At 39.4% G+C, this 15,245-nt stretch overlaps 1 protein-coding gene across 1 annotated transcript in view; it reads left to right on the top strand.

The window, feature by feature from the left end:
• The window catches only part of MTA3 (metastasis associated 1 family member 3), a 146,401-nt gene extending 140,150 nt beyond the window's left edge, over positions 1–6,251 (top strand). Inside the window, exon 20 of the mRNA XM_075496308.1 lies at positions 6,225–6,251. Within this exon, the coding sequence (XP_075352423.1) occupies positions 6,225–6,236 (12 nt within the window). The 3' untranslated portion in view covers positions 6,237–6,251. The remainder of the gene's footprint in view (positions 1–6,224) is intronic.
• The last annotated feature ends 8,994 nt before the right edge of the window (positions 6,252–15,245 follow it).

The following is a 15,245-nucleotide window of genomic DNA, read 5'->3' as shown; positions in this document are numbered from 1 at the left end:
CCATCGTTCCTACCAACTAGATCAAGGGGTTTTGTTCAACTGTGCCTACCACAAATCAGTCTGGTCGGGCTTCCGTGCTGCTGGCTTCTGCGAGAAGTCAGGCTTGCACTGAAACTGATGTGTAATCGGTTTTGGCCCAGCCATCTGCAGAAGGTAACTTTAGTCTCTGGGTGGTAAGTACCAAGCTCACAGGTGAACTGGGAGGATAATTTCATTGCTGATCGCTAAGATCTAGATTTAGTCATCATGTGATGACTGCTGTACGACAGCATCTGTTTCTTAGGGGTTAAAAGTTTTTCTCAGTTCCAGCATTCAACTGAAAAATGAATAGTAACACTGAGAATAGGACTTTGCACTTGTTTAATTCATTCTCTCCTAGAATCCTAAACCATTTTAAAATATTAATGAAATATACCATTTTCAGGGGAAATGAAAGCATGGAAAAATCTCTCAGATGAGGTGATTTTTCCAAAAGCCATGCCAGTTGTTTGCAGTAAAACTGGATATAAATCATTTCGATAATGGGTAAGGTTCCTGTTGTTCTAGGCACCGTAAAAATGCACATAAAGAGATGGTTTCTGCTTCGAGGAGATTTTGATCCAAGTAGATTTAAAATCAGCAGCAGGTAGAAAGAGACAGAGAGGTGGCTTGTGCCATGCGACACGTCGGGCATGGCACAGCCATAGAAGTCTGTGCTTTAAACACTTGACCTGGATTTTTCCTCCCAGTAAAGAAAATGCTCCAAAAGCATTTGTTGCTTTATATATAGACATAGTAGCTATAAGCTGTTGCTCTGAAACACAAAACATCAAAGAAGTCCTCAAGGTGGTGCAGTGCTTGAAAATACTGTATTAAGCTTGCTTAGGAAGATCTGACACCATAATTTGTAACTGGTGTGTCTATAAATTGTTGTTCATAGGGAAGAGTTTTGCTCCGTAAATGTTGATGCCAAATTGGAAGATAAACACCAGCAAAGGAAAACATTTCCTTGCTAGAAGAAAAATAAGACAAGCTCTTAAAACATTTAAATGATGTTGGCATGTCTACAGCAGCACCTCTTTAATCTTATAAAGGTTGTACCACTCTATCTGCCATCTGTATGAGTTTTATAATGCAACTAAGTGGCTCGTGGCAACTGCTTTCCAGTAGCCCGATGCTTATTAAAGCACTTCCAATTTGTTTTATAAATGACCATTTCACAAAGGAGCTTATTTTTGAAAGGCATATCAGTGTCAGCCCACTTCTGCCTTCCAAATATATTTCTCCTAGTTCCTGTGAGGTTAGATTAAAACTTTGATGGAATATGGGTAAGTTTTAGCCTCAAAGTGCAGAGGGAAAAAAAAAATGTCTAAACCAGCAAGCCAAATAGACAGTTAAATAAACTATTTCTCATTTCCACACAGGTAGAAATGTAGGAAGTGCTGTGAGTCACTCAGTCTCTCTGTAACCTGTCAGATTTCTAAGGATCTGTGCCTGCAGCTTCATCCCAGTTAGATTCTCTTTGAGCAGACTCAGGTTTGCACACATTTTGGCCTTTCACTTTGTTTAAAAGCCTGTTGAAATTAATAGAAAGCCTGTCAGCCTCCTAAGATAGTGCCCCCTCTTGTAATTTAATCCACTGAATAGTTATAGTGTACCTCTGGATACAAGAAGCCCTCAGAGAAATGAGTGATAATTAGGTCTAATAACCCCCAAAGAGTGATGGTTATTTTTAAATGGTTGGGTTTGCTAACTGGCCTTGAGCTCGCCCTGAAAATTTGCATTGCACAAAATTTACGCTGCCCTGGAGCAGCAGCAACTTCATGAATCTTTGCCTAGAAGACTTTTTTTTCCCCGTTTAGTTTTCTCTCTGAATGTCTCGATGGTTAGGCTGATTGCAAGTTTCACATAAAACTTGTGCCAGAATGCAAAATCCTGCCTTGCTGTAGTTAATGTCTAAAACTCCACCTTCTTCCAGGGCTGGCACTATTTTGTGCGCCTGGGGCATTTAAGTTGCTGTTTACAATTGGCAAGTCATACCAAAATACTTCACCCCAATCTAGAGATCAGGTGGAATTTCAACTATGATTGTCCAGGGAATCAGTTCTCTCGTGCCTGTTGCTGACCTGTGCATATTCCTGGTGCTACCAGCAGCAACTGGGTAATAATAGATTTCCCCAGCCCTAGGTCTTTGTATATAAGGGTGTTGCTCAAATGGCATCAGTCTAAGAAAGACTTGGGAAAAAATATCAAACTAATTTGGGTAGAGCATGAAACAAAATACTGTGCCTTTCAGCTTAAAAGTCTGTAGCCAGGTGTGTATTAGGTCCTTAATATATTTTTAGTGGAAACAGAGCATCAAAAGCACTTCCGGACCTTGGTATTTAAGAAGGGTTATGGACATCTCAAAAGTGTGTGGGTGTTGGGGGCATTTCCCCTCTACAGGAAAATGTTTGTTTCTTTCCATTCACTTTCAAAACAAGGTTTGTCATCTGCTAAAATTTCAGCGGGCCTTTACATGCAATTAATTTCTCTCACAGTAAAAACTTCTGCCATAACTTGAATTTATTTAGTATTACTTCTTAAGTACTGTTGGTATAGCTGAATAGACCAAAGTGACTCTAGTCATCACAACTCTGAGTCTAATGCAGAGGAGGCAAGACTGATGCACAACAGTTTATATATAGAAGCAGCAGCAGAAAGATACGCCCGATATCAACAGAGCTAAAGCAAGTAATGCCTTTAACTCCTATTAGAAAAGGCTTGAAAAACACATTCTTCACTAATCAACTGAAGGTCACCTTTCTTTATTCAAGTTTAAAAATCGCTGCCGTTTTAATGCATGGCATAATTAGAGCAGGGGTCTCCGAGTCACTTTTTAGAAATGAGAAATTTTGGTACCAGCTATGCTATTCCTGAGAAATCTGGACATAACAGATCATATAGGATTGTGCTTAACTTCACCAGATGGTTAGTTACATGGAATTCACTTAGATCCTGAGAAAGGGTTGGTTCATTGAAATGGCTTGCCTGATTAAATTTAAGCATGGCATAAATGCCCTATGCAGCCTAACTGTATTTCTACCCAGTAGGTGCCAGTCTGTGTATGCAACTTGCAAAGAGAAGATAGCTCTTAATGGTGTGTGGTACTTAGGTACATTTCCATATTTCACTGAATAGGTGCCAGGGGTCTTCCGTACCTTTATCCGCAGTTACTAATTGACGTATCATGCAGACATAAAGAATTTGTCTTATTCCTACGTTATCAGCAGTGCATCACATTTGACATAAAAATGAGCACAGTGGGCTTTATATACCAATCACCTATTAAAAGTTTGATTCATTCTCATACCTTTGGTCTCGGGAGGACTAGAAATACAATGCAAAGGCTTTAAAATACTTTTTAATTCGCATTTCAAATGAAGTCTGTAACGCATCATACTTCAAGCACTAGTACAAAAGTCAAAGGAAAAAGCAGGGGAAAATGGCAATTACTCTTTCATAGCAACTGCAAAGGATGTTATCAGCGCTACAGATATTAAAGCCATTTAGTTGCCATCACCAAATAAAAGCTTTATGTAATTAAAACATATGGCTGGTATTAACTGAAAAAGGGACAGGAAATTGAACATTAAAGGTGACTCTGCCCTTAATTCACTGTATTGTTGGGGGAGGGAGGAGAGTGTGTTGAAGTTCTCCCAGTGAAAGGGCGACCCACAACCTTATCTTTGAATTTCCTGCCTTTCATCAGCTACTATTACAACCTGCATGTTTAAGTGTTAAAAAAGAACTCTGAAGCATTATAAAACCTGATCAGTGCCTCTCAAAAAGCTTGACTGTATTTAGATGCTAAATTTTTCAGCGTAAAGAATCGGTTCCCTCCACCCCCTATATTTTTTGCAGTAAAAAGAACAGTTTTGGCTTTTAGTGAAATGGTCGTTTAAATATTACGCTTAATGAAGTCAGTGGAAATTTCCGTTCTTATTTCTGAAAAGCTATATCCCTGAAAGCTAATTTGTGGAAGCATTTTCACAATCCTGTTTAAATAGAAGTGCTGGTTTGTCCTTTTTAGAGTGCATACCAGATTAGTTCTTCTGACAGTCTATATAGAGCTACTTTCATTTATACTAAATGAAGAGTTGACTCTTTTTGTGGTTTGCTTGATGTAATGCTGATGACTCCTCCTTTTTTGTTCTGCCTTTTTTCATGCTAGTTTCAAACCAGTATTTCATGAGAATACCTACATCTTTTGACTTTACTGTCCCTACACAATAATCACAAATTGTAATCACGAATACTTTATACTATCCTTACATTTAGTGTCAGCTGCAAATTGCTTTCATTAGTAGGAACTTCTTGACAATTTATGAAGTTGCCATATTAAAGATTCAAAGGGGCAAACTATTATCTAACATTTTTGTAAGTCATGGGCTTCTCAAATGATTAATGACAGCATTCGTTCCGTAAATAAATACAAAGTTTTGCAAATAAATATATCAAAAGGGATCCAGTTCTGTAAGCTTTTGCTGGAATGATCCCCATTAATAATCAGTGTGGGTAACAGCTATTGTTTATTCACATGAATTTACAAAACCTAGCTGTTTTATTATTTTAGAAATACGTGTTTCTACCAGTCTCAGGTTACCTTTTTATGATTTTACCATTCTGGAAGCTGTGCAATATCTTGTCAAATTTAAGATGACCATGTAAAGTAAGTACTCAAACAGTAAGTCTGTGTCTCTGTAGGATTGTGTGAAAAGCCTAAACTTAACTTTCTGGCGACTCATTTCCTTTTCTTTTGCTGCGCTTATTACTGAATGATGCTAAATCCTAATTTGGTACTGCAGGTCATGAGATGCTGATGACATCCTGCTTTCAGGCAGCTAAAATGAATACTTCTCTCCACCTTTTAAATATATTAACCAAAACAGATGTGTTTTTCAGGCTCCCTTTAACCTCTAAGAGCACAGGATATTCTCCTGATTTGGGGCTTTTTTTTTTGTCTTTGATTATGTTCTCTTCTGTGACCCAGTTACTTGACTGGAAGCTTATGGTCCTAGGGAATACTCAACCAGTAACTAAATATGTGTTTGAAATTTAATATGCAAATTATCATTTTAGTATTCAATAGAATTTATTTTAAGCTGATCCTGTATTTTCAATGCCATGTGCCACCATTTTTCAATTTCAGAGTTAACAGCCCATTAAGATGAAAGGGACAAATCACTTCTTGAGTTACCATCTCAAAGCCTTGATGCAGGTAGACGCATCATCACCCTGTAGTTTGTAGTCAGGTCACATTTTCAACTTGGAAAGTTTGTATTAAAAAGCCTGGTCTCATTTAGTGTTAGAGGCCCCAGTTTGCTTTAATTCATTTCCATAAGCTCAAAATCTCTGTAATTTATAAAACTACCTAAACGAAAGCTGGGATTCTGGACTTGAGTGAATCAGAAAATAGGTAATTTTCCAGTAACTTCTAATATTCAGGACTGTGCCAATGAAGGTGGTTCTTGACATTCTCTGTGTATGTCATTTCTGTGTTTTCTGATGCTCTACCCTGAATACACTCAGCATTGTGGTTATTGATTTATAATAGTAGAGAGACAGAGCAGTTGGAAAATAAGAAAGATTTTTGTTTCAGAATTACCTGTCCTTGGATGTATAAGATAACAATACAAACGACATGGCTGCCTGTAGTTAATATGTTTGATTTATCATCTAGAAGTCTAAAATGAAAGTGAATTTACTGGACCTGAAGGCACTAGTACAAAAAGCCCAGAAATTCGGGTCATCCTTTATCTGCAGTATTGATACAGTGCAAATAACAATTGCTCCCAGTCCATCACTTTTACAGAGGTAACACATTCACTTGGGTGCTAATGAGGTTCTTTCTTCTGTGGTCCTTCATTCCTGTACTGATATGACATGTGAGGATTCACCATTTGAGCATTCTGGCCCAAGATTTTATATAATTAAATGTTATTGTCCAAATACTGTCTAACACCAACTCACTTTTCACTGAGCAATTATCAGTTACTAGTTAGAGACAACTGTGAATCATCAGTTGATGGACAGGGCTCACTCTTGTTGACTGCAAGTCTCTTTTCCATGAACTAGCCTTCCTGCTCTGGTAAGAATATTTATGTTTGTTATTGTCTCTTGAGCAGTCTTCTGTTAAAGACTGAGATTTCTCTCTCCTGTTCTCTCTCTCTTCCTTCCCTCCTTTCCTCCTTCCCTCCTTACAGAAAAATCCGTAAGAAGTTCACCAGATCACAGCTGAAAAGAGCTTCCAGGACACCTTGTTCTCCGATCATTGCAAAGACAAAGTCTCTCATGAACAATAGGCAGGCACGAACAGAGCCAGGAACCATCGTGCACTGAAGATATAACAGCATCAGCACCATAATCATCTCAGAATTGTGTTTAATTGTGAATGCAGATACAACAGGACCTTCCACATCTTTGAGACAGAAACACTGTACGGACAGATTGTGGCTGGGTTCTGTGTTCTGGGCAGGATCCAACAGCAGCCCTTGTTTTCCCTCGTCTCTGCAAGGGCTACTTCTGGTTCACTGTGCAGGCCTATCCCGGATTGTCCTGCTGTTCCCTCCATTCCCAGTCATCAGCATTGGTGGGTTAGGGAGGGACTGTTTGCACTGACCACACTGAAGGGGTATGGATGCAGAGTCCACCCACCACATTTGTCTCTGCCTTCTAGTGGCTTGATACAAAAATATGCAGCTTTCAAAACTATTGCAGTGTCTTTAAAGCGGGATTTAGCCTCGAGGGGCTTGCATTTTCAAAAACAGCTGTAAACTTTGGGTGTTCGTATTTTTCAGTATTGGCTTGAGTCACTTTTGATTTGATTTTCTGAACTGCTGAGCATCCAGACCCTGAAATGAGGACAAGGATTTGTTTAGCAGTTCTGAAACTTAGACTGAATTAGGAAGTGCCCATAATTAGTGGCCAATTTTCAAAATGCTGGCCATATTAGCTTTGGTTAAAATCCTGGAAAGTATTATGTGTGGCAGTGAACATCCAGCTGGACTAGTTGCATGTGTAGGAACTGGCCCCTTGTCTATATATTTGCAACCTATTTCTTTGGGTATTTTTTGCATTTCTTGAAGCCTATTCTGAATAGTGAAAACCAGCAGAACGCCATTCCCAGGAAAACATGAAGAAATAGAGTATTTCCTATTAGAAATATCTCTCCACAAAATAATTTCTACATTTTGATACGCCTGGATAAAAAGATGTCTTGCAGAATGCATTGAAGTTCATAGTTGTAAAGCTACAGGTGGATACTTACCATGGAGAGATGATGTGCCTTTTGAAACTACTTGTAGGAAACTGTCAGTCCCCCTGGAAGTGGGAATGGCAACAGAGGCAGGTCTTTTTTCTACTCAGGTACTTACAGGTGAACAATCTCTGCCCTACTTTGAAATCAAGAGGCAACCAGTGTGTAGCACTGCTGTGTAAACCTAGATGGGATATGTTGATTATCTGAGGCAAGTTGTGTCCTTCAACAGGTTTGGTTTCCATATGGCTTTTTTAAGAGGTAGTCAGACACTGAACATGACATAGTAAGCTGAGATGAGCTTCAAGACTTTTTTTTTTCTCTCTCTTTACTAGGTAGCTCTAACAGATTAGTATCGATGTGAGGTTTTCATCCAGTCGTGGATGTGCACTCAGCTCTGTGGTTAGAAAGACAAAGATGTAAGTGGTGTCTCATACCTCTGGGTGATTCCCCAACAATTATTTCCCCTCCGTGCGATTTATGGTTTCAGCCTGAAAGAGCATCTGTGACCTCAGCCTATAACTAGCCATACTCTCCATGTAGGATTTTGAGCTCTTGAGACAGTGACCCAGATGCTTCTTCAAAAAAGAAAGCACCCTGACCTCCTGAAGGGACTTGCTGATGATTTTCTGGAGTGATGGATCCAGGTCTTGTCCACTGTCCTTCACCAGCAAGAAAAGGGTGAATATGAAGGAGAGATTATGACATGAAGTGCTCCTAGTACCCTGGGCACCCTAGTGAATGTCACTGATTTGGACTCAATTGGAGAAGACCTGGGATTCATCTGCTTACAGTTCTTTCCAGTAACCGCTGAAGTGTGCAGCCCTAGGAGTCTCTTCTAGCCACATGATCTGCTTTTTCCTCACAACAGGAGGGCTTTTCATCAGATAACCGAGCGGAGACAACCTATTCTTATTAGTAAGAATTGCCTTTATTACCTACGACATATGGAAACACCTTCTGTATAATAGCTTCCTCACCCATTAAAATAAAGAAAACATGATTATTCAGCAATCTGTTTGACTGAAAGTATGAAAAACATGAACAGAAAGAGCTTTGTCTCCCTCAGGCATCAGTGAAATCGCACACAGCAGACTCGTGTTCAAAGTGTCATTAGCTGTAAGGTGGTGGATTTTTTACTCTGCCTTATTAAGCTTGTACTTGAGTTATTTCTTTTAGTCATAGTCAGTGTGCTATGGTGTCTAGCCAGTATTTTGTAAAATCTCTGTGTGTTTCTGCTTTTGACAAAAGTATTAGTATCCATAATAGTCTGACGTGAAGTCATTTTTTCTTCTTTCCCTCTGAGGAGAGAGAGATTGGTAACATGACTCCCTGTTATGCAGCCAGCTGCCTGATACCGTTATCTTTTGCATCAAATAGCCAAGGTAAGGAAGAATCCTTCTTTGCAGCTTCAAGCTGAGGTGCTTCGTCTGGATACACTGGAAGTAATGCTGTGCCCCTGCCTGGCAGAGTCATTTCACAGGTTGCAATAGCTGACCCTTGGGGTGGGTAAGGCACGGAAGGAGACTGATTGCTGGAATAACTTCTGCTCTGTCTTTAAACTGTTTTGCATGCAGCTGCACAGAGACTTTCCCTCCCCTAAAATGCACACAGTGCACAGAGACACTGCACGCCACGTATCGCGCCTTTGTCTTTACCTGCTCTCTCTCCATCTTACCTTTTCTGCAAGATGTTCTCCAGAGATGAATACAGGATTTACCTGTGAATTTCAACCAAAAGTATTTATGGAAGATTTAGCTGAAGACATGTTCCTGCTAGGTTTGGGCATAAAGTTTCACATTTTTGTAGAAATTGTGACACTCCTTACCACAATGTCATGCAATTCCATGCTTTCTGTTGAGTTAAAGATTTTTCCACTGGCTGTGAGCGAAGATGACACATTCCTGTGTAAACTGTAACAATATACCCACAGCAAATCAGAGCTCAGTACTGTTTTTATCAAGCTTCCCGAGATAGTTATTTTAAAACTAGCTAACATGTATCAGTCATCAACAGTGACACTGAGTATAAACAAACCTCAGAAGCAAGGACAAAAAGTTTGGTACTTGCCATGGTTGTAAGCAAGAGAATCTAGACAGCGTCAGCACTGCATTTGCAATATGATTTATTTTCCTGTTAGCTACATCAGAAATATATCTGAAAATTTGCCTCTCCTCTTACAAATATGGGGCTAGAATACCATGCAAAATGCATGATCTTTTTGTGTCCAGAGGTCTCATATAAAAAGTAGGAAGATTGTTTTAACGTTTAAAATGTCTATGTTGCTGATTTCAACTACATAGCTATTCTGCTCTCTTGAAATACTTTGTATATTGTTTTCACATTATTTTTAAAGGCCACTATTTAGTGATGGAAGTTTTGGTTCTGGAGGATGGAAAAATGAGGTTTGGAAATACTTGAGACTGCTTGAAATGTGCTGGTGATATGAAAACAACATCTTTTAAACCCGTGTTTTGATTAGGGGCAAATATAGCCTTCATTTCTGCAGTCCAAACCATGCAACATGCTGTGAAAAACTGGGTATTGAAACTGAAATGAAGAACAAACAAGCAGTAGAAATGGTGAAATGGAATCTGCACTTACAGAATGTGCACTTTTTATTAATCTAAAGTAAGATTATTTTTTCTTTAATAAATATAATTTCAACACAGGTACTTTCCTAATTATTAAGGCTTAAATAAAACGGAATGGCTGCGTAGTAGTTTCTGATATAGTCACAGCGTAACATGCCACAGCCTTGCGCAGAGAACAATTACAGTCCTTCAGAAATATTATATTGCAAAGTATGATATAGTGGACACGGTGTCTTTATATGTGTACTGCTATGGTAATGGAAGTGTTAGAATCCTCTGGAAATTTCAGCAAAATAATACTCATTTTTCATTTTCTCTTGAAGGTCCTTTATATAAACCTGTGTCTTCATAAGCCAGAGTGGGTGTCAAGAGATCTGAGTTTATATAACTGCACAGTGGAATTTTTTGGAGTAAGTCAGGACTTTTTTATTCAAATGTTGCATGCTGAGGGAGGAAACCTAATTTTGGAATACATGGGTTTTGGATAAGAGTTTTGAGGTTGTACTATATGGTGATCAAAAGATTTGCAGAATATGCTCCTGTTGCTCATAAAGATTTAACAGTTGGTATTGAAGTACAGTATTGATTAAATAAAAAAGAGAAGCATAAAAGAGCTGTCTTTTAAAAATTCTGTTGTTTAGACTAAAAGTGAATTTCTCAAGGGAATGGTAAAACTGGGAAGCTCAATGTTGAGTGTTCGAGGATGTGGAGCACCTTAGAATGAAACATAGTACTATTTGATTTGCATTAAAGTGTCTTTGTGTACAAACTTTGTGACTCTTGGCCCTTTTTGCAGGAAACCAACTTTCTGCATTGACACTGTCATCCTATCTTACAGTAGACTATGGAATAATCAAGAGACTGAAAATTGATGAGCTGTTTAAACTGCACTAGAGTTAAAGACACAACTAGTTGAAATGGGGACGAGGAAAGAAGACTCAAAAGTCAGGGAGAGAGAGACATGAGGTACCGGTCATTGCATTAGAACACTAGAGAACTTCTTAGGATTGAACTGAAATCTAGGCAAAAGGATTCACAGTCCACAAAAAATACTAGAAGTTACAGTCGCCAGTGCATTGGCCCATCTAAACTTTGCAGGTCGGCATTAGTGGCATGTCGTTAATTTGGTAGCACCTAGCACTTCTGGCTTCTGTGTGAATATGGGACATAATCTGAATCCTCTTCCTTACTAACATCTGAAGTAATTTCCCCAAATAAATTGGATGTTTTTTGCAGAGAAGGAGAATCATACAAAGGGCTTCTGAACAGAAGTAATGGCTGCTACTTCAGAGGTTTGTTCAAGGCAACTCCTTCCGTCTCCTAATTCCCCCACCTGTCTTGGGGAAGGCAGGATTTACGTGGATCCATGCTGCTTGGTCCACACACTAACTTTTGTTTCAAGTGTGTGCATTAGAATGGATTACCTTTTTCTTTTTTTCCCCCCTCCCCTAAAGAGGCCTGTACAGATTCCAAGTAGCAAAACTCGAGTTCTTCTGTGGTGTTTGGATTTATTTGGCAAGATGAGTTACATTTACTAGTCCTTCTGGGTGAGTTGCCTTGGTATCAAGGAGGGGATAATCTCTGGAAGCAGTCCTTTGCTGGGGGAACTGAGGAAATGGGCATCTCTTTAACCAGGCTTACAAGGAATCTCGGTCAAAAAGGCAGAGGTCCAAGATACTCATCACTTCCAAAGTACAACTGTAAAGCCTTTCACTTGTCTGGTTGGAAGATGTACTTGAGGGACCACTTTAGTCTCTTAATTCTTTAGTTCAGTGTAAAGGTATAGATCGCACATACAAAGCCTCAGCAATGAAAGAACATGTACTTAAAAGTGTTTTTCTTTCCCTTGCACTAGCAGTCAGAAAAAAAGAAAAAGATTAAATAATAATACTAAAAAAAGGCTGTGCTCTCTACTTGAAAGCAGAAATGATTGGAGAGGGCGTTTTACTAGAAGCTGAGTTCTGTTTTGGTCCTTGGTATATGCAGAACTTTCATAAAACACTGTAAATGCCGAATACATTTTCTGTGGAAATGGTTTGACACCATGGCACTTTTCCATGAAGTCAGATGCACTAAGGCTGTTTTATACAATAGGAAACTAGCAGATGAGTGACTGTTACCATTTCAACTTAACGTAAAAGCCCTACGTGAGCTTTAGGACCCTGTTATATTACAGCCACTTGTTACCACTGCGGCAAGACCAAAGGTTCTTCAAATATACATTATTTGTGTATATATTAAATATGTGTTCCTTATAAGCTAAGCAGAGGGATCTTTATGGAAATTAAAACTCTTTATTACTCATTTAAATCATGATAAAACCTAGATGCCAGGCCAAAGCGCTGTCTGTGGCCAATAATTTTTGAGATACTCAAATCAAAGTCCACTTTGTGTAGCTGGGATGTTCCTTAAGCACTAGAATTGGCACTGATACTATGTGATGAGGACATTTGTTTAAGTGGCTTAACAGAGTCTTGTAAGGAACAAAATCTCCTGCAGGAAATCAATCTTAGTCTGTACTTCTTTGGGCAATAGAACAGGAGGAAAAGCATTAGAGCCAGATTTCGATGCTGATTCTTTTCCTACCAAGTTAGCAATTCATGGCTGCAGAATTTCTTCCCCAAAGCTGAGCCCCAGTGAGCCTGGAGGAGTATGATGACTCCCTAATTTGTAGGGTTTTTTTTTCCCCTGCTTGCTAGCTATGTTATTACTTTGGAGGTTTGCTCCTCAGTAATCTGAATCAATAGTTTCTTTAATGTGGAGGAAGCAGTTCGTATCACCTTTGTGCTAAAAGTGGCTCTTTCCCTGGTTTCTTCTGCTTAGGCACATAAAAGAACATTCTGTATAATAATAGCAAAAAAAGGAATTTCACAAGGATTTCTGTGAAGCTAAGAAGTAAGTAAAGAGTATACAACCTTAAACTAGCAGGATATAGCAGAATAGGACACTAAACATGATTTTCTTTTGTTACGCAGGTACAACTGTCCATGACTGAAGGATCATTCTTTCAAGCAGTCCTTTCCGTTCCAGTTCTCTGGACACTGCACTTGCTTTTGCTGTATTCATCAAACTCCTCCATTTGTGCCATTTGCTCTGCCCAGTATTCACATATTGGAAAAAATAACTACTCATACTTTAACTTTTCAATTAGATAAGTTATTGGGGCAGATGCAATGGAAATTTAGAGACTATAATATTGACAAATGGCTCCATATTTGTTTTCTTTCCTTCAGTCTAGATTTCCATTAGAAGTGTAATCTCTTTTCAGACAGTGAATCTAAGAAAAGTTACAGGGAATGCCTTTGATCCTTAGGATATGCATTTAATCCATAATCCATAAAGTGGTTGTGTTGCACGGTCTGCTTGCAGGAGCATGACTCTATCCTAGCTGTTTGTTAATCCTGCCCCATTGTTTATTTTCCCTATTAGTAACAGTAAGCGCAGTATTGAGTGGCCTTTTCAAGTGGACTAGACTCCATCCTGCAATTTGTACACGCACAGTTAAGGCGTGGTTAAATATTTTCTCCTTTTTTATGGTCTCTGCTTGCTCTCCTGCTTCTTGTACATGTTCAGAAGAAAGGAGAGCTCGAAGCTGCTCCCCTTCCCAGTCTGTGTGGGTTTGGTTCAGTTGCTGCTGAACGCCTGGGAGAAGGAAAGGTTGGATCACTGCTGACTGCCCCTTTGTGCAGACTGTGTACTGGGCACTGCAAACCACTCTGATACTTCTTATTCTAAAATTGTAAGTATGGGGACAGCCTGTCTGGCTGGTGCTGCTGTCCCCCATAGCACAATAGTGTCATTCTGTGGCTAAAGCAGGCTCCGTGGCACTGCTGCAGTTTGGAGTGTAATAAATGCTTCAGAGTGGCTGAGTCCTCTGGAGTTACTCCCATTCTGCTGCTACATAACTGGACTAGGCTGCCACCCTCTCATCTAATGGCATATTTGGATCCACTCCCCTTCTAAGTTGCTTCAGCAATGCTCAGGCACCCTAATCCTGCCATGTTATGTCTACTTTGCTTCCTTGAATCCTAATCTCTATGAATTTTAACTCACTTTTCAGAATGATGTCAAAGAAGATTATAATTAAGATGCTATAAGCATCTAGAGGTTTTTGCTCCCTCACCCCTTCTTCATTTTCCAGCTTAAGACCATTTTTATTCCATTACTCTTTCCTTTTCAGCTTCCTTTCCATTGGTCTTTCCTTTACTGATAAAGATTCATCTAATATCCTTAGATCTTACTTGAAATATGACAGAGTCTTCAAAATCACAACTTTGTACCTGTTGGGGTGAGGGTAACGAATATCTGACGTGGGCTTGTAGCTCAATAAGCCTAGATAGCATATTGGCCAAATTGCCAGAATTCAAGTCCAGATTAATATTTTAAACTTGCCCAGTCTCTCAGGTATTTGGAGCCGGTGGTTTTGTACTATCCCTTCCAAAGACTGGGGCTTGCTGCAGACTTGCAATCTCAACGTTTGGCTTTTTTACCCTTCCTTAAGGCTTCGAGGAGTTCTGCTCTAGGGTTTGGCTCGACTGTAGCCATTACACATGCCTTGCCAGCCTGTAATTAGACCTGCTACTTGAATGCTGAGTAGCTTTCTTCTGTTTACTGCTTGTGTGGATTAAATTTGAAAGATTTCAGTAGAAGAATATAAATGAAGTGACTGCCTAGCTCTGGATTTTCTCCATCTTCCCTTCATGCACTAATGAGAATCAATTGCAGTTGCTTATTATTTTTAAATAGCAGTTAATTTGAGAAAATCTGATTCACTAGCTCTTTTCATTTTGCTGATTTGATTTCAGCCTTCTGCCCATCTGGGCCAACCTACGTATACTGTTCTAAAACCAGTGTGTAAACTCATTGGTGCACATCACCAAAGTCAAAGACACTCAGCCTGACAACCCAGCAGAGTGCTGCCTGCAACAGTGCACTCCGACACTCTGTGCCCTTATGGGTAAAATACTCAGGGGAAGAGGGGGCTTTACTCTGCAATTAATTCTCTCTTGTTCCTGGGAGAGAATCAAACAGACAACCCAAAAACCTCCCATTTAACCATTCTGGATGTTCAAATGTGGTGACAGTATATAAGACTGTGGAGCTGCATAGACAGAGAAATTATTTCCTGAGCAGATCAGTTTATCCTGTCTGGGGATGTTCTGAAAGAGTCCCACACTCACTGTAAGAACTGTAGAATTAATCTCTGTAAAGTCGCATGACGCTTCTGGAAATGGCCTTCTGGTCAAACTCCTGCATCTGTGCAAATCCTCTTGAAGGCAACAAAGACTCCTGAAGTAGGATTGTAGGCTAAGCTGTAAGCTCTTTAGGTTAGGGCTAATATCCTCCTGTAATTATTAAAAACTGCTTTTTAGATT

This window comes from Mycteria americana, chromosome 3, assembly GCF_035582795.1.
Source record: "Mycteria americana isolate JAX WOST 10 ecotype Jacksonville Zoo and Gardens chromosome 3, USCA_MyAme_1.0, whole genome shotgun sequence".
Classification (NCBI taxonomy): Eukaryota; Metazoa; Chordata; class Aves; order Ciconiiformes; family Ciconiidae; genus Mycteria; species Mycteria americana.
This window is presented reverse-complemented; position numbering and strand designations above follow the sequence as displayed.